Source organism: Manis javanica, chromosome 10, assembly GCF_040802235.1.
Source record: "Manis javanica isolate MJ-LG chromosome 10, MJ_LKY, whole genome shotgun sequence".
NCBI classification, from domain to species: domain Eukaryota; kingdom Metazoa; phylum Chordata; class Mammalia; order Pholidota; family Manidae; genus Manis; species Manis javanica.
In genome coordinates this window covers 15,122,103-15,142,819 of record NC_133165.1, presented here as the reverse complement: position 1 = coordinate 15,142,819, position 20,717 = coordinate 15,122,103, and the positions used below count along the sequence as shown (strand labels likewise).

Here is a 20,717-nt window from a genome sequence, read left to right as displayed (position 1 = left end):
ATCTCATATACAAGAGAATTACATATATAGTTGAGTATCAAAAAAGGAGTTGAGTAATAAATATTCATAATTATAAATGAATCATAAGGGCATAAAAATCCCAAATGAGGATCCACATATAAATCAAGTATAAAAATCAAATGAATATTCATATTTGACCTGATTGTTTATAGTTCATAAGGCGTGATCAAAACCGAAAGTTTCTGTGATGAATGCCCTTGTACTGTTCACCATGTAAGAACTTATACAGTATGTAAGAATTCGTTCACCATGTAAGAACTTGTTCCTTATGCTTCAGAAGATTGGAGACTGATGAGAACTAGGCTTGAGATGGATTAATGATTGTGCATTGAGCATTGACCCCCCTATACAGAATTTTATTGTTGTTAACAACCATTTGATCAATAAATATGAGAGATGCCCTCTCAAAAAAAAAAAAACTTACTACTGTCCCTTTCCCTTGGATTCGCCTACAGAGCTGGTTGTAAAGTAAGCAAATAAATCACTGATGCGTTAAGATGATAATGGTAAAAATACAAAAAAAAAAATCCCAAATGATAGGTATCATATATATGCATAGAATTGCCATTCTCCTACCGTTTAGGAATTTAGAGTGTAGCTGAATTTCTTCATGCAAGATAAAATTGTGCATACTGTAGAATATATTTAGATAACCGGAGGTATTCATGTCATTAACAGCCCTTCTCTACTCCCAGCTTCTGGGAATGGCACTCATTCTATAAATCGAAAGTTGCCTATGAATATTAAATCATTGAATCATTTGGAAGAAGTTGCTTTTATTGACTTTGTGAAGAGTGTACTATGCTGAAAAGAACTTTATGCTCATCTGTCACATTCCCTTTACACCCAATGACCACAGTGTTCTGCCCGAATGGCTTTTCAAAGTGGGCTTGACTGATGGTTAAGCTCATCAGTTACAATGATTTCTGTAGCTTCTACCTTGACATGAATCCAGATGATGACGATCTCCCTCCTTCTCTAAGAAACTTGACCAGCATTATCTCCTACTGGAGTACACTCTTGTATAATCTCTTTCACACATTATCATAAATCTATTTTTGTAAGTTTATTTTATTATGAAATGGCCAAGATGCTGGAAGCTATGGGTTTATCTGTATTTTTACATGCGAAAGGAATATATACCAGGGACATTTTCTAGTGTATGGTTGCATTCTAGTTGTGCACCTTTGATCTGCAGCTTTCCTTCTGAGGACCACTGCCTGCTTTAGTATCTTGTAAAGTAAACCACAAAATAGATTCTACCCAACGCAGTCAATCAGACATTAGTCAACCTTTTAGCAAATTTACTTCATAAGGAAGGCCATGTGTAGTAAGTCATTTATTCAGATTTCTCTTTATCCCATCAGTTTGAGGGATGGGACTTTCATCTGGGAAGCCAAGAAGGGGTGCTTTAGAGCATGAGGGTTTCAGGGAAAAGTGTAACTTAGAGAAGAGCTAGAGTGGGAAGACATAGGATGCTGGTGTTTGGGGTACAAGGACAAAGAGAATACAAAAAGGAGTTTGGAAAAGCATAAAGGACAAGCTTCACAAATAATTTGGTTGTGGTTCTCTGAGAGCCTCTGAAAATCATTTACTCATTGCCCTCGGCAGTCCATGCTGCAGCCCTCAAGATCTGAGCTGGAGAGTGCAAACTGGTAGCCATTTTGTGTGTGTGCATGTGTGTGTGTGGCTAATGCCATCTAACAGGTGATTTCTAAAATTTCAACTATTTGGAAATTTACCCCCTTATAGTTAAGAGGCTTGAGTTCCAGCAGTGCTACTGCTCAGTGACTTCCCTCAGACACCCCCTAAACCTCTATAAATTTAAGATTCTACACTTGGTAAGTGGGCTAGAACTACATACTTCATATTAGAAAAAATACTGAACAGCTTAAATCAGGATAGAATATGTCCTGATACAAGGCAGGGAATAGGATGAGGTGGGTAAGGTGCCAAGAGAGTTATATTTAAGGAAGCACTCACTTCTGGGGTCATGCAAGTACAAGGTTGGCACCTGACAGTGAATGCCTCCTTAAATTGTTGTGTTTGAGGTGTCTTTCTAGCCTTACCTTAGTCCAGATAGAATACAATATTTATACAGTATTATCAAGTGAGAACTAGAAAAAAAGTTTCCTAAAGGATGTTAAGGAGTAAAGCACTTAATTAAATCATGTAAAGAGTTATAACATAAAAATAAACATTAAAATGAATTTAAGGAAGAACTCATGAAAATTAATTAGGGGAAAATAATTCTCTTGCTGTCAAAAATGCAAAATAACTAAAGCAGTCAGACCTCAGAATAATACTAAACATTTCCTAGATGGGAGTAACTTCCGTTACCTATGCCATTCTAAAGAACTACTTTACAGTTGACTTGCAAAGTAAATTAGCTTGAAATTTAGTTTTCTCATTCAAAATGTCCTAGATCCACATTTCTCCCCTATCTGAATTTATGTTTCTTGGTGTAAGAAGAGAAACACTTCTTACTGTAATAAGACGAGTATTTAAACAGTCATTCCTCACCTTATTTCACTAAAGGTTGAGGCTTAGGAGGTTAGTAACAAGGACAAGGGAGCCAAAGCAGGCTGGACAGGTGCTGTGAGAGAGGGCATGGGCTGAGGGTGGGAGGCAGGAGGGCGTGCTTGTGAAATGTACAGAATCTGGGGCACAACCACATGGGAGTGTGACGTCAGACAAGTCACTTAATCTCCCTACACGTCACTTTCTCCCATCCATAAAACAGACATAAGACAGATCTATATGAGACAGATACCTGCCTCATCGTGTTGTTGTGAGGCTTCAGTGAATTACATATAAAGCATGTAGAATAGGGCCTGCCACTTAGGCACCCACTGATGTTGGCTGTTACTGTGATTTCATTAGAAATTTTGTTGAGCTATTCCTGCCCAAGCAAATCCTTAGCTTAATAAACGCTCTCTATTTTCCCTCCCTGTACATTCTGCTGACTGATGCCTATCTTACACCTTACTTTTCTGCTCAAATTTGCTGAATTATATGTTCCCAAACTTATTTATTTTTACTGCGTTACTTTTTAATTAGGCAATTTAAATGAATATGACATGAATCAAAAAAGAAATTTGGCTCATGTACGAACACTAAGTTCATCTATTTGGAAAGACCAGGTACGGAGACACAACTTTGTCGAAGTCTGGGAGAAAATATGTAAATGTCCAGAAGGAGTCTTCACTCAATACCTTTTTGAATATTTTGAAGTTACTGCTTTAAAAAGAAACTCAAACTAGAAAAATTAAAGATGTTTTATAGATGAAGTTATGAAATAAAGATACTATAGAACTTCAGGTATTGGAACTGCACTTAAAGAAAAGCCCTAGGTGTCTCAACTACATCTGCCAAGTACCTCAATAACAGAACCATAGATCAGTGGGATAGAATAGAGAACCCAGAGAGAAACCCATGCACATATGGTCAATTAATATGTGACATAGGAGTCATGAATATACAATGAGGAAAAGACAGTCTCTTCAATAAATGGGGTTGGGAGAACTGGACAGCTACATGCAAGAGGATAAAACTGGGCTACTGCTTAACTCCATACACAAAAGTAAAAATCAAAATGGATTAAAGACCTAAATGTAAGACATGAAACTATAAAACTCTTAGAAGAAAACATAAGCAAAAATTTCTTGAACATGAACATGAACAGTTTTTTTCTGGACACATCTCCTTGGGCAAGTGAAACAAAATAAAAAATGAACAAGTGGGACTACATCAAACTAAAAAGCTACTGTACAGCAGAAGACACCATCAACAGAACAAAAAGGCATCTTACAGTGTGGGAGAATATCTCTGTAAATATTTAAACAATATATTTGGTAACATCCAAAATATATAAGAACTCATGCCTCAACACCCAAAAAACAAATAGCCCAATTAAAAAATGGGCAGAGGAACTGAACAGACATTTTTCCAAAGAAGAAATACAAATGGCCAACAGCACATGAAAAGATGCTCCACACTGCTAATCATTAGGGAAACGAAAATCAGTATCACCTTATAACAGTTAGAATGGCCACTATCCAAAAGACAAGAAATAACAAATGTTGGTAAGGATGTTGAGAGAAGGGAACCCTCCTACACGATTGGTAGGAACATAAATTGATGCATTCATTTATTATGGAAAACAGTATGGAGGTTCCTCAAAAAACTAAAAATAGAAGTATCATACAACCCATTAATTCCACTTCTAGGAATTCACCTGAAGAAAACAAAATTCCTGATTCAAAAAGATATATGCACCCCTTTATTTACTGCCACATTATTTACAATAGCCAAGATATGGAAGCAACCAAAATATCTATCAATAGATGAATAAAGAATATATAGTACATATACACAATGGAATATTATTCAGCCATACAAAGAAAGAAATCCTGCCATTTGCAATACATGGATGGACAGAGATGATATTATGCTAAGCGAAGTAAGGTAGGTAGAGATAGACAAATACCATATGATTTCACTTACATGTGTAATCTAAAAACAAAACAAAACAAAATGAACAAAACAGCAATAGACTTATAGACACTGAGAGGTGAATGTTGGTTACCATGGGGGAGGAGTTGGAGTAGGTGGGTGAAATAGGTGAAGGGAATAAAAAGGGACAAAATCTCAGTCATAATATAAATTACTTATGGGGATTAAAGTATAGCATAGAGAATATAGTCAATAGTTCTGTAACATCTTTCTATGTTGACAGTAACTACAATGGAGTGAGAATTTAATAACATATATAACTACTGAATTACCACATTGTATACTTGAAACCAATATAACATTGTATATCAACTATACTTCAGCGAGAAAATGTATCAACAAAAAGTTGTAAGTGCCTGAATATATCTTTTTACTTAAAATGAAATATATAAAGAATGTATTTAGTTTTTATGACATTCCTCTTTAAACAAATATTTCAATTAACTGATTATCTCCATCCTTACTCCATTAGTAAGAGGCTTTCTACACTAACAGCAACTTAGGAAGAAGAAAGAGAAAGTTGGAAGGTGAGGGCTGGCCAAATAAAATAATAAATGTAAACATTAGATTTTATTTCGGTGCCTAGCCCATCCCTCTGGACAGGACAGGAGGCAGAGTCAGATAGAAGCTCTGATTAACAACCACAACAAAAAAAGCCCAAAAACTTTGTCCTTTTCCCTTGAGAGTTTGAATGAATAAACAAGATACATTTGGCTGAGGAACTCGAATCCAAACTTAAACATACAGGAAACTTGTGTTTCTGAACTAATTGCAGAGTTCTGGGAGACATGATAACATTTCTTTAAAGGAAAGAAACCTGCTTTTATATTTGCGTAGTGTGAATCTTACTATATAATTTTAGGTGATGACTTTAAAATGTCTTAATCTTTGTGCAGTGGATTCACTAGTAGAAATTGATCCAAATTTCTCTCTGCAAAGCATATGATATTTGAAATGAGCGAATACTCCCATGTAGACAGAGTAAAAAAGGAAGAAAAAGCACTCATTAAGTCATTTTTAAAGTGAATCAACACAACTTATCTCTTTTTGTCACTTGTATTAATATTTGGCAAAGGGCATATATCCTCTCTGAATAAAGAGCTTTCTCACATTAATATAAAGATGAATATTCCTATAACCTTACAGAAAAATGGAATTGATAATGATGAAGATTCATTTTACTATTCAATCAATAATCATATGAAAAAATTTAATTCTGCTAGCAATTTAAAAAACTGAATTTAAGCAATCTTATAATCAGTGTTGATCAAAGGGAGGTGAACAGCTGCCCAATACAACTTGGCAATTAAGGTTTAAAAGTAATAAGAATATAAATGCCCTGTAGGCAAATATTACTATGAAAATGATCTATTTATACAATGATATAATCTCATGCATATCCACTATGGTATTGTAAACACAATGAAAATTGTTAAATGAGTGAAGAAGCCAATGTTAGGGATTTGGTTAAATCATAAATCATGGTATTTCCATGAAGGAGATATGTAGCAATTAAACATGGTATTACAACAGGATATTTAAAAAAATGAGGAAAATCTTCAAGCTATGTTACTAAGTTTTAAAAGCAAAGCCCAAAATATATTGGGTGAAATAATTCATCTTTATAGAAAAATTAAGGAAATAGACTAGAAAAGTACCTATCAAAAAGTTAGTAGTGAAGAAAATTAATAATTCTAAATAATTACTGACTTATTACCTGTCTTTCAAATGCTAATTCCTCCTGAATCCTTGCTCACCCAGCTGGGATTTCTCCTTCCCTGGAATTCCACAGCATCGCTTCTACCTCACATTTAGGAATTAGACTTTTTCATTTCTTAATAACCCTACTGCTGAACACGCGGTACTTTCCTTACTATCGCTGCCCTCTCTGAAGTCAGGGTCATACATCTTTCATATCTTCTGTAATGGTGGAGAGAGCAACTTGTACAGTCATCATTTTTAAGATGAGTATTTATTATCTACAATTTGCAGGGCACTGCGTTAAGGCCTGGGATCTGGGGACAACCTGGTAATATCCTTGCCTGGTCTGGTGTGGGATAAATCAAGAAGAAAATACTATAAAATGGTTGTTCTAAGTATACAGGGTGGTAACTCAGGAAGTGAAGCAAACCGACTTTGTGGTTTAGTGAAAATGTTTTAGAGGAAGGATATTCAGAAATTATTAGATGAAGGATGAGCTGGGGAAGGATGGTGATTCTGGAGTGGGAAGGATGTCCCAGGCAGACGGAAGAGCAATTGCAAAAGCTCATAATCAACCAAGAGCATAAAAGTTTAGGAAACTGGAAACTGGAAGAAGCCCTCTGTATTCGTGACCCGAGGAAATAAAGCCTTTGGGGCCAAATAAAGACACATCATGAAGTCTCACAAGATCTCTTCACATTTGACTGTTCTTTAAAACTGAAGTATGTTCTCACCTTTAATACTTTGTGATTTAAATTCCTTTAGACATTTCAGAAAAAAAAACCCTGCTTAATTATTCTGTTTTTCATCCCAAAATGGATTAGGATGCTAAATAGAAATAATAAGGTATATTCTACTGCTCATCTTTATGTTGGGATATCAAATGCTCTTAATTTTTTGCAAGATGAGGCATTTTTAATGATTTTATATGCATTTGCTCTTGGGAGGAGAGCGATGATATAAACCAGTTGTGATACTTCTCTCTCAGTTGGATTATTCAGGAAATTCTTTATCAGATCTGAATTTGTTTTGCAATAACTATTTTAACGGCCTGCTCAGTTTTTGTTTAGATGTATTCTGAATTACTTTTTAGCGTGAAACACAGCATTAGTACACAGCTATAGTAGACTGCATGTATATACATTTAAAAATAATATACATAAGAGTTTGCTAGACTGTGTATTTTCCCTACATGTTATTTAGGAGGAAGTTAAAATGGTATTATGCAAGAAAGATAAAGTCTTTTAAAAATTAACTTTGTATATCTGGCACTAGACTCTAGTGCACTGGGAAGGAATTTAAGGGTAAATGCCATAAAACTGAAGCAAAAAATCTAAAACTGCTTAAGACCACATATAAAAAGTTACACAAGTAAATTTTGTGCTTGAAATCTTCAATAAAGTAATACCACTTTTCTTTCTTTTATGCACTATTCATTTTACCTCTTCTTCTATATATTATTATTTTGTATAGGAAGTGGGGCCAGAGAACTACAGTTAACATCAGAAATCATATCTTTTATCAGCAAAAAATTCAGTTAATGATTGGACTAAAGAAAGAATGGCTATAATTTAGGAGTTTTACTTAGTATTTGAATTTTTCATCTGATATCCATTTTAGACATTTTATTCTTCCCTAATCTTAGGATAGGAACAAAATTACGAGAAGAATAGAGATTTGTAAGTGAGAAGCAAACAGATTTTGATGGAAGGTATTCCATCCGGTATTTATAAAACATCAAATACCTGTGTACTTCCATAGTGATGAAAACTGCTTAGGAAGTAATGAGCTATACGCCCTAATGCCAGCACCTAATGCCAGCAGCTCAACTCCTGAGAGGTTCGATTACATTTGAAGAAAAAAAAGAGAGACAGAGAAACATCCTGAAAAAGTATAAACTAGGGGTCTTGTTGCTTGGGAGGAAAATCTAAACTTTAGGCACTAGCTCCAATTCTCTTTTGGTTGCAGCCTTCAGAACTGATAGGAATCGAAGCCCCGCAACCGCAGACCTATTGGAAGTAGCAGCGCGGTTAATGGAGAGCAAGCCAGCTCTCTCCAGAATAATCCCTGCTGCCACGGAAATGTTTGCTACAAGTTCACCCTGCGGACTGGGACGGTGCGAGGGCTCCGTCCGCACTGGGAGGCGGACGGAGCACAGACGGACTCACAGTTCGGGACGTCGGCGGAGCGGACGGACTGGTCAGGGAAACCATCTCCTGGATGGCTAAGCGGAGCTTTAAGCGGTGCAGAGGGTTGCTGATGCCGATCTCTCTCTGGATCTCAGTGTCGGATAAAGCGGACATGATGGCCCCGCTCTTCACGTTGGCTCGGCAGGCGGCCACGTACCAGGCAGGCATTCCCAACCAGAGCTGTTGGATGCGGGAGAAACCCACATACAGATCATGGTGACAGTGAACATTTCAGTGTCTCATGGCCTAGGCATCATTCTAAGTCACTTAACGCGTAGGGACTCTTCTGTCGCCATAACCCCAGTTGAGTTAGATGCTATTATTATTTTGCCCTGAGGAGTAGATGCACAGGGACAGCAAGTACTTTATTTAATACCAGATAGGCAGTGACGGAAATATTTGAAATTGAGTCTCCAGACTGGGTAGTTTAACTAATTTGTATGATTAGGGATAAAAATAATAGCTGCACCGCACCAAATATCTCTTCTCCCTCACCTTAGGTTTAAGTACAAGAATAGCTATGAGCTACATTTGATAAAGGCTCAATCAACATCTGTTTAATGAGTAACTGAAATTTCAAATTCTGTGGAATTTTGAGTGCAGGGAAATAATGCCACATTATTTAAAGGAATAATTTAATGTCACATTCTAGGAAGAGACAACTCTACCATCTCCAGCCTGTGATCTTAACCAAAACCTGTAGTGTAGCTGGGCCACATTTCCCAGGTACCTACCTACACCTAATGCATGACCTTACAGCATGTGACCTTAATTAGATTTTCTACTTGAACATTATTTTTGGAGAATGAAGTGATATGCTAATTGAAGAGCATCTGGAACACATCTTGAGCACTGGCTGAGTGCCCACTCACGTGCACTGCGGTGTAGCATCTGAATTACACTTAAAAAAGGAATATTCTCTCTGCTCCACTCCCTGCCAACTCCTCCCGACCATTAGTTATGAATAAGAAGCTTGGCACATCCAAGGGAGTAGCTTAAGTCCTGGTGGTTAAATATCCAGAACACAGAATTCGTTGTTGGTTATTTAATTTGTTGATATAAACATATTGAGCCAAAGGTGAGAGAGTAGGAGAGTGAGAAGACTGAGAGCAAGAAGATGATGACAAATTATGAATCAGCAAATACAATGGTAAGAGCATCAGACCGAGTCACAGGGCCTGGGCTCTACCTCCGTCCCTGACATCGTGAGCCCTCTGAACCAACGACACCTTGACTGCAGATTCTTGACCCACAGAAGTTCCTGAAGAAAATCAAGGCCAAGTTGGTTGATAATTTGTCACATGGTAGAAGATACCTAATGTGGACATCCTTGTATTAAAACATCCTGCCCCATAAGAAGGCTACTTGTTTCCATAGGGGAAACAGACAGACAAGAGGCCAAATCTTTGGTTGAGTCAATGGTCTGTGCTGTGACTGAGATAAAAGGAAGGAGAGAGGGGATCTAAGTACAGAGCATGACCGAAGAGCTTACGTCATCTTCCAGCAGGTGAGGGACAAGGAACTGACCTTCACTTGACAGGTATGATGAGATATGATGGAAGATGGGACTTGACTCTTTAGTTTATAAACTCAAGTTGTTCAAAATAAACCACCCTTTCTCTTCTCAGATACCTGGATTTGTACATTGGTTAATATTACCCAAGTGCTTTCCAAGACGATGTTACCAATATCACCCCTGATTAGACTTCTAGAAAGTGTCTGATGTGGATAAATGGTGTATGAAATGTCACACTACTGTACACGTCATTTGTAGCAGGCTGTGCACACAGGGAATTGCTAAGGAGGCAGAAGTGAAGAGCTCTCATTCATGGGATCACCCAGCTCAGTCATTTTGTTTATTCCATTTATCATTTCAGGCACTTTAAGAAGCACATTATGAGCAATTTCTGTGTGTTCAGGATAGGTTTAATCAGCAAAAACTTCCCTGCCTGCCATTTCCTAGCCTCTTAATGTCACTAAATCTGTTTTTTTTTACCTACAGGATTTGTTCATCACTTGCTGAAAAATAGCAGCAACCTCTGTCAAACTGCAGCTTGTTTTATTGGAGTGCAACTAAACAGAGGGCTGGTATCAGCTTGGAGGTGGGCTTTCTTTCTTTGGCACTTTGTCTCATCATTGATTTTTGAAGTACAGTATTTTAAAGTCATGTTTGAAAGAAGCATCACTTATCACTAATATGCTACAATTTCCCTGACAGGAGAGAATAAAATAAAGTGAGATATAGGCTTCTTTCACTCAGTCCAACAAAAGATGCAAAGCATGGTTTTATATCTATATAAGACTATTGTTTAAACAAAAATGGGTTGTAATTTTTCCTCATTGATTAACTTGTTAGCTCTGGATATAATCATGAAGGTGGGTGAATTTATAATCCCCAACCACTTAACACAATGGGTTCTAATTGCCTGTGCCACTCAGGAAATGCCTATATCCTTCTTTGCTCTGACATCTGCATATCTAGCGGCTGCTAGCAGCCCACGTTAGAGACCTGGATGCAAGGGGCAGTGAACACTACTCCTAAGTGGATGAAGGTGCCCTCTGTGATCAGATATGTGTTTCCTTCACTGTTCCAGTCTGCTTCCACTGCCCTCTACTCTGCCCAGGTATTGCTTTGTTTTTCCACATCCCTGTGTTAGGCAGGAAACACTAAATGTAGTTCTCGTTTCATTAGAATATTCAGTTTAGACACAGAGGAGAACAAGGGATAACTCTTTTTGCTTTACTTTAAGTGCTTAAACCTACCTGGTCCGTTTTAGAGAATTTGGTTCAGGAATTGAATTACAAGCAAAGGAATGGTTCTCTGTGCAGTTAAGTGGCGGTAATGATCTTGGATAACACCCAAGTATTGACTATGGAGAGGGCTCTTCTCTGTAACCTCTCCAGATAAAGAAGATATTCCCTTTAAGCCTATTTCAGACTGTTGGAAAGCTGTGACTCCAGGAACCTGTTTTACCTATATCTTTAAAAACTCTCAGATGGCTAGTGATTCATTTGAGAGCCTTGTGGTGCCTCTTACCTCCAGCCACGCAACCACAGTGGGCCCATCCCACTGGGCAAAAGGTAGCCCCTTCCTCCGAGCCTCTTCTAGAAGTTCATGCCTGAGGTACACAGCAAAGATTATTAGTCAGTAAATATGAAAAAAGACGTGTGTGATCATTTTTAATGACAACACTAAAAAAAAACCCCAATAATCCTTTGCAAGGTTTTTATGAGATAATCTGGAATAACAATTCCTCCTTCCTTTGAGTAAAACATGGAACTCACCCTTTGATTTTATTAGGAGTGAAACACTGACATTTAAAAATGGTTTCCCCCAACATTTATTCACTAAAATTCAAACACTAAATGTTAATGGACTAAGAAGCTGAACTTTATCATCAGCAAATACCTCTCACAAGAAAATGGCCCACATATGCAGATTCAAGCATACATTATGGGATCTCATGTGGCTCGGTCGTTCTGCCCTCACTATTTCAATGGTAGGGAGAGAAGCCTGTATATCTGGGAAGGAGGTATATTGGGTCACTTTAGCTCCACTGAAGTGATGTGCTCGAAGTTAGTAAATTCTCTGGGTTCAGGTGGCCAAATAGGAGTTAGTTCTTTGTCCAGACTACAAAATGGTTCTCATTTGAACAGAACCCTGAGATAACTTGACTTCCATCACTGCAAAGCAATGTAAGGTGTGAAATTCAATTGTACACTTATTTTCATTTATAACATTATTTTTTTAATGAAAGTGAAGCATCTCAATGACAACAAATTGTTGTTTCTGGTAACAAAAAGTTGTAAAGAGTCTCGACAAATACATCATGAATCAATGTCCCTGCTACTGAGCTGTACAACCATTATCATCTCAAAACTCGTCTGAGATTGTTCACTGAAGTAGCAAATAGTGTTTTCCCTGAAACTCAAATTGATATATACATGACTAGAACTATATTGGAAAAATACATTTCCTGTTTCCTAGTATGCTTTGATCTTACACACAAGCAACAAAAGTGTAGTATATTAAGTGCTTTCTTTTGAATATATGTCATGCTTAGAATCTATCACGAATATCATATATGAGCTCCAAAATGAAGCATTTGAATATTTCCTATCAGTCACTTATTATAATGTGTTACAATGCATAATATGTTAAAATATATAATCGTAACACAAGAGCTTTTCATGTTTGCTGTGGATGCTACCAACTAGAAGTGGGAGATATAGCTGCTGAAGAGACACTAAATCAACTGCTGTTTCATTGGAAGGACAGCCAGGAAAGCAGGGGTAAGTTCTGCATGTAAGTGGTTCAGGCCCAGGGACAGGGATGAGTGACACTGGCACCCTCTGTCCAACGTGAGAACTTGAGGGGCTCCCTCACCTAGCTTGCCGGCCCATCACCCACTCCCTTGGGCTTCCCACTGACATGCCTTTTGAAAACCAGACTTGGATAGCTCAGTGTCACTGTGACCAAGGAACGGGGTGAAGAGTCAAACAGCCAATCCTCAGGTACTTGAGCACCTGCAGTGAGCTTAGGCCTGTGCTCAGGGTGGAAAATAGAGACATGGATCCAGTGAAACAGAGAAAGCAAGCAGGTGAGCTGGCTAAACACACACACACAAAATACACAAATGGGTGTTAGAACTCACTGCTGCACATTCTCAGCGTGAGGATTTGGGAAGCGAGGTTAATGGCCATGGAAACAACTGGTGATGGCTTTGGCAACCAAGTTGGCTTTGAAGGGCAGGGAGGAAGGAGGTGGGAATGGGGCTCCAAGCAGTAAGCGTGGAAGGGCAGAGATAGGACTGAGCAGGGAACATGTGCAAGAAAGTTTAGAATAGGCTCCGCAGAGCCGAAGAGCATTATTAATGCGATATCCACCAGAGAAGGAAACACTCGGTTAGGTGACAGCTGAGTGGCATTAAAGGGGAAGAACCAAATATACATTTATAATTGGTTTTGGTACATTTAACAAGAAAGCACTTGACACTGAGGAAATATACAAAATGTTCACAAGTGGATTACGAGTTGAGTTGTACAAAAGCCGTTTTTCAAAGTTAGAACACTTAGTTATGCAAGAACTTTTGACAAGTTCCCTAATAAACACAGTACCACATAAGCTGGAGTGAACCTGTTAAAACTTAAGTCAGATGCTGTAACTTCTCTACTGATAACCCTCCAAGCATTCCTTATCTCACTAAGAATAAAAGTCAAAGCAGCGGTTAGGACCCACCCTACTCTCCTCATTTCTCTGACTCAACTCCCACCTCACCCAGCAACACAGCTTCCTGGTTATTCTCTGGGAACAGTTCAGGCCTCTTTCTGCCTCAGGACCTTTGCACCTGCTATTCTTTGTCTGAAATGCTCTTCCCCTCTATTTCTACATGGCCCTGTCCCTTACCTACTTTTATCTTTACTAAATGTTACCTTCTCTCTGAGTGTCTCTTCCCCTCAATCCTACAATCCCCACTAGACATTCCTTTTTCCCATTTCTTGTTTTATTTTTCTCCATGGCAAGTAACTTCTAACACAGAGTATCACTTATTCCTGAGTCTATCATCTCCCAATCAAATATAAGCTCGAGGAGGAATGAAATTTTTATATTTTCTGTTCAGAAATAATTTGAAGCATCTAGCACAAGGTCAGGCACAGAAGAGATGCTCAGGAAATAGTTGTGTTGAACATGTCAGCTGGTGTGTTCACATTTAGGTGTTTCTTGTTTCAGTAAATTGCATCTCATGATGTATTTAATTTTGGAGTCCAAATATCTTTTCCTATTTTATATTACAACAATGCTCAATTTTTATGTTTCTAAGAATAAAAATTTTCCTCAAATTCTGCCTTGTCTTGGGTCAGTCTGTCAGAAGAGCACCCACTGTAGCTGATCACAAAAGTCTGATCTAGTTTGGGGTCACTGACAGAAATATGATTAAGAAGCCATGCAATGGTAGCCAATAGATCTGTCTTCTTCTCAGCAGACATTTAATGATAAAACTGTTTGGAAACACCTTGAGCAATCTAGCCCTTGAAAAAGCTTTCTTTGCTTTTGTTTGATTTGTTTAAATTGCAAACTCTCATAACTTTAGTAAGAATATTCAAATATAATGACACAAGGTTAGCTCAAGTTCAGTAGATTCTGCCCTTTGGCCCCCAGCTGGTAAGGCTGAACCCCAAGCAGAGGTCTTTGAACTGACACACGTGAAACTGTGCAGGAACTACCAGACTAGGTGCAGATGGCTGGGTTTTGCACCAGGACTGCATGCTACACAATGTTAACTCCAGACCTGCTTCTTTTTTAAACCTCAGGACAGGATCAACTATGTAAAGAAATGCATTTATTACAAAGCAAGATTACATTTAATTCTTCTTGATTATAAAAAACTTTGTACCATATAAAATTTATAAGAGATGTGTATATGTCTGGGCATAATGGCATGAGAGAGAAGCCAGGTTAAATAAATAAAGTGATAGGAGCAATACTATAATAGATGGAAATCACTGAGTTTAATACATGATGATTTCCTAACAGATTATTAAGGGGCGCATTAATTGCAAGGGGGCACACTTTATCTCATCAGATATTTGGGAGTCACTGACAGAGAAAGAGTGGCCTGAGTGCTTGGAGAATACTAATCAAAAAATTGATATGGCACAAACAGGCATTTCGGATATACTGCTGTTCTCTGTTCGACCAGTCCACATATGGAAAGGAATGCATTCTCTCTATGCCCTAGATTCAACCTTTTCAAAGGTCAAGTGACAGTTCGTCCAGAGCAACAATGTAGGATCACTTTCCACAGTACAAATTTAAGTCTAAAAAGTTCTATTCAGCCTGAAGAAACGTTTTTGTTTATCCTTCTTCTTTTCCAAACAACCTAATATTTTACCATCTTTTCCCAAGGGATCACTTTTAGATCATTATGATTATGGGCATGCAGTGTCAATAAAATGTAAATAAGTCAAGGGCATTTTCTAGGCTTTTAATTTCTAATTCCTAATCCAGACTAATGTAAGCAAGGATGACTTGGTTTAAATTTGAGCAAGTCTGACTTTGCTAAGATGACTGAATCCAAATGGAGACTTCCAGCTCTTCCACTTTCGGGTTTTATGTCTTTCCTCAGCTATTCCAGTTTTGACTTAATTGGTGGAGCATGCGCACATGTGTAAGCTACGTTTCTATCACATTAAATAATGTCCATATGCCTCGCTGCTGTCTTCCCACCTGCTTTGTCTAGATTTTCAAGGCACAACAAAAATACTCCCTCTGAAGCCATCCTTCCCTTGCCTGAGGCAAAGTTTACTACCTCCTTTTATATGCCCCCTAGGAATAAGCAATTCACCTAGAGTATCTTCAGGATTTTATGGACTCAGAGATCCTATTGGTTTTATTCTATGTTTGCTGAACACAAACCCTGGCGGTTTATGGTAGTCTATGAAAAATCAGGTAACTGACTGCCTAACCAATTTGGTTACTCCCAGGGCATACAAAGTGCCTGTTTTCATGCCCTCAGAAGCACAACTTATAAATAAACAAATTTGATACAGTGGTAACCTCTGAAACATGAAATTCATTAGTTACTCAAAGAAGTCACAGAGCATGGGAGCAAGAGTCTCCTCCCCCATATTCTTGCCAAAGTGGATGGCTCATCACTGCCCAGGAAGAGAGACTTGATTTTCAGACCACGTAGTCTAGGATGTTATTTAGGGATTGCCAGTCTGGGATATAACTGTCTAACACCATACAGCACCATGTCTTCTCTCATTCAGGATGGTCCCTTCAGTCACTGTCCATTTAATGCCTATCAATTTCCCCTTCATATTTTCTCTCTCCAATACACTGCCATGAAAAAAATCCGCCTAAATGGCAGAGCGGGGAAGAGAGTGGCCTCTGCAGCCAGGCTGCTTGGGCTTGATCCCCATGTGGCCCCGTCTTGGCTGTGCGCCCACAGGTGAATCACTTGGCCTTGTGCTCAGTCTCCTCACCTGTGAGCTGAAGCGGGTGATAGTACCTACATCACAGGGCTGCTACCACAGGTAGATGAGAAAGTATAGGTGATGTGATCACAGCAGTGCCTCGCACAGTGCGAATAGCCAGTGAATGTGAGCTGTTACTTTTGTCCCAACACTGTCCTCTGACACCCTTCAATGGTTCTCCAAATGAGGAAAGTATACCCCTCAACCTGAATTACCCAGATAAAAACTGGTTAGTCTTGATTTACCTTCCTAATCGTCACTTACTTCTGACCAGAAATAGAAACTTACTTGCATAAATAATTCGTGGATTACTAATTCCATCTTTGCAAGTAGCATATCCCAGGGCTCATGAGTTCTTCTTCTTCTTCAGCTCTCAAAATCTTGCTGTTTGCCTAAATTGTGACCCTTTTATTTTTGTGATCATCCCAGTGCACAAAGACTCCTTTAAAACTGGGGAACTCAGAGCGTCAGCATCACTCAGAGACTGTTGGTTAGCGCCATATGCGTGGGCCTTACCGCTCACCCAAGACTCTAAAGTCTTAGAGATGAGAGTTTGCTCTTCAGCAGCACCATGCATTTTTCTTTGCACGTTCAAGCCAAGAATATCTTTTGAATGATGGCTACATTGTAATCCACAGAAGTCTCGGTGATCACAATTACCTAGGATCCTTGACCATGGGGCCTATTTTAAGTATTCTGTTTTTGCTGATATTGAACTACTTATCGCATCTTAAAAAGGTTTAAAGATTTTGTTTAGCAGTTATAAGGGTGGCTGCTCAGAAAGCGAAAAAAAAAACACACTCTGTAACATTATATAAAATATATTGCAAATTGACTACTACCAAAGCTTTCGTTCAAACCATCATCGCTTGGGGATCATGGCAATGGACTCCCAGCGTCTCCCTGTCTCTTGTTTGGTTTCCTCTCCCCCCCATCCCTTTCTAACATTCAGTGAGACCTTCCTAAACACAAATATTCTTGTAAGATTTATCACTTACAAACCTCCCTACTGTCCTAAATGTAAAGATCAAAAATCTCAGCATGACTGTAATGACCCTGAGGGATCTGGCTGTGGCTGTCCCCCCAGCCTCTGGTGCTCAATATGCACTGAAATACCTGCCATTCCCCAAATACCGCTTTCCACTTCACCCTCTGTGGCTCTGCGTACGCCCTTTCCTCCTGCCCGACACATCTGTCTGCATGATAATCACGGCAAACTCGTGCTTCTCCTTCAGACACAGCTCATGCTTTGTCCTTCAGGATCGAGATCTCTCCAGACAAGATTAATTTTCTTCCTTACACATATTACAGCTTGTAAATGCTCTACTTATTGTATTCATCATACTGCATTTAAAATTTAAAAAATGTAATGTGATTTGAAATATGAAGCTTAATGCAGTAAGTACTATCGTAGAGATTTATCTGATGTGTTCTCTTGTTCATCTGAACCATTTCATATTCTTCTGCGATATGATATGGTTTGAAAGAGCCAAGCTTCTGGATAAGACAAATTAGAGCTTGGGTCCAGACAATAATAGTTAACATGCATTTATCACTTACTATGTGCGAAGCACTATCCTAAGTGCTGTCTATGTATAGCTCATTTCATCTTTACAATCCAATACGATGTATATTGATACCCATTTGCAGATGAGGACCCTAAAGAACAGAGGCCACCTGGAGCAGAGGTCCAGTGAAGAGCAGAGCCAGAACTGAAGCCCCGAGCAGCCTTGCAGAGTCAGCTCTCTTCACCCCGACACTGTTCCTTAGCTAATCAGTCTCTCTAAATTTTCCATAACTGAGAAAGGAAGGTAATAGCACTCACTTTGTTGCTAACATTAAGTTCAATGATAGTCTCTCAGTCTCCTTGTTTCTTGTGGTTCATTTACATTTAGAAACGACATATATTTATCAGACCTCCTGGCTAATTTAGTACCTGGTCTTTATCCTCTCACCATCACATGTTTTAATCCTCAACATTGTAAGAGAAGAAAGGAGTCACGACTTTTCTTTTCTTTTCACTCCAAACTATTATCAGGTTCTGCATGTCCACCAGAGGAAGGAGTTTAGTCCCACCTGTTTCACTGGTATGGAAAAGCTGAATTTGTAGTAATTGGTTTCAGTTCAATTGATTTTGTGTAATTGTAATACAAAGTAATTCTCTGATTGAAAATTTTATCTGTAGGGCTGATTTATTTACTGTGGCACATGACAAGTATTTAGTTATTGATAAAACCAGAAAAAATAAATGTATGGCTGGGTAAGTACCAAGAATAAAATATGCCAAAATAATTTGACTACTGAATCTACTTCTTAACAGTGTAGCACAGAGAATAAAACCTTCTTACATGATGCTAGCGGTAAATTTACTTATATTTCACACTGTTACTTGTAAAATGTATCTGGTTCCACTATAATTCAACAGTGAAGAGTGTAAATAGGATCTCCTCAAATTTCAATTTGACAGTGGGCTATAAATCTATCATTCAGAAATCCATACTTGCTGATCAAGTCTATGGAAATCAAAATTGCATATTTGAGAAAGTACTTGAAATTTTGATCAGGAAATGCGAACAAAATGTGGTGCCACTCCAGTTTCTTCAAAACATGTGCAAGCTGAAAAATGTATATCTTAATTAACGTAATTATTCCAAAGAGAAATGCTACAAATCCCAATCAGCTGCCTCAGAGCATTGATTGCCTAAATATACATATTTAGTTCCATAAAATTAAGAGTTTCAAATTCAACATTAACACAGTTGACTCGATTTTGAAAGCACAGCATACTGTAGTTTTGTGTGTGTGTGTGTGTGTGTGTGTGTTCCCTATTATGGCACTTTTTCCTGTGAAGTGCATATAAAGGTCAGTTACACACTGAAGTCATGTTTTATTTAGATTCCAAGAACACGTGCTAGGTTGTTTAGAAATGAAATTATTTGATTACATTAAAACCAAATATTTCGTTCATATTGAAATATTTTTTGTTCAAGTTGCTCTGAAATGGAGGGCACAGTCTCAGAAAATAAATTTAACTTATTTGTGAATTTGAGTTGGGATTACATAATTTATCTCCTCACTTTATTTGGAATTTAATCAGTTTCCAAACCATTATGATGGTATAAACACACACAATTGTGATGGATCTGTAGAATTATTCATGCTGTTATTGAAACTAGAGAGGCTTATATTACTTTCCATTAAACAAATTCACTGTTGTGAGAACCTGAGGTTTGTTCTCCAGTCACTTCTTGATAATAAACTGGAGACATAGTGGAGGAACCCTGGGAGCTTTTCCGGTTATTTGGATACAAACGTTTAGGCTAGCTGTGTTAGCGCCTATCTGATTTTGAGTCCGCTTTAACTCAGATTTGAAGTTTCTAGTTTCCATGCTGCTGAGATTGTATGTATGTTCTCATACTCTGTGAGGTGCAGAAAGTTGACAGTAATATTAGTTAGTATGGAAAATATAAGTTGCTCAAGGGTATGCAGAAAAAAATGGGAAAGCTGGGGCTTAAATGTGTGTCTTCTGATTCCTAAGTCAGTTTTCTTTCCACCTCCACCCTTCCCTCGTCTTCGCTCTATTTGTACTGTCTCCTCCTGACACTGGAACCTCCTAAGCTTCCTTTCAGCAACTGTAATAGGGACATGATTTTGAAGTCCTAAAGTGCACGTGCAAGACAATAAGAACTGGGTTTTAGAATGAAAGTGATTACATCAATTTCTTAAAGCCCATAATGAATCCTCCATTTATTCTTTTTCACGATTTCATTTAAAAAGTGTGGGTAAATGAAGGTTTATTTCTTGGGATTATCTTCATCATGAAGCTTAAAATTCATTAGAAAACAGAAGACAAATATTACATGATGACATGAAAATAATGCTTTAAAAATCCAATGTCCAGATTTTTTTTTTTAAGTGAGAGATTACAACCTTGGCCAGCATTGTTGAGCAATAACCACAACTTGCCTTGCATTTTTAAGAGCACTTACTCCAGCTTTCCTTAATATCACAAATTATCCTAACTGAAGTAAATGCTGCATTCTTAAGTAATTAGCAGTAGTAACTATGACTTCAAAATAAAGTAAAAAATTAACAAATATAAGTCATACTAGTGAACTAAGTAATATTACAAAGTACATGACCTTGTATTGGTTTACAGACTATCCATAGAGCTAATTAGTGGCACTTGCCAGAGGTTCACGGATAATTGCAAATCATCAGTCATTTATTTGCCCAAATATCTTTTTCTTTGCTTTAAATTTAAAAGAAAACCTCTGCTAATCTAAAGTGTTTTAAATAGCTCACAATGTT

General features: G+C 38.0%; 1 protein-coding gene across 29 annotated transcripts in view; it reads right to left on the bottom strand.

Annotated features, from left to right (window-relative positions):
- Positions 1-20,717, bottom strand: part of PPFIA2 (PTPRF interacting protein alpha 2) — a 493,962-nt gene that overhangs the window by 21,332 nt on the left and 451,913 nt on the right. For all 29 annotated transcript variants that reach the window (XM_073214786.1, XM_073214785.1, XM_073214788.1 and 26 more), the window contains 2 exons: positions 11,464-11,545; positions 8,406-8,606 (listed from right to left, as the gene is read on the bottom strand). In XM_073214786.1, the coding sequence (XP_073070887.1) occupies positions 8,406-8,606; positions 11,464-11,545 (283 nt within the window). The remainder of the gene's footprint in view (positions 1-8,405; positions 8,607-11,463; positions 11,546-20,717) is intronic.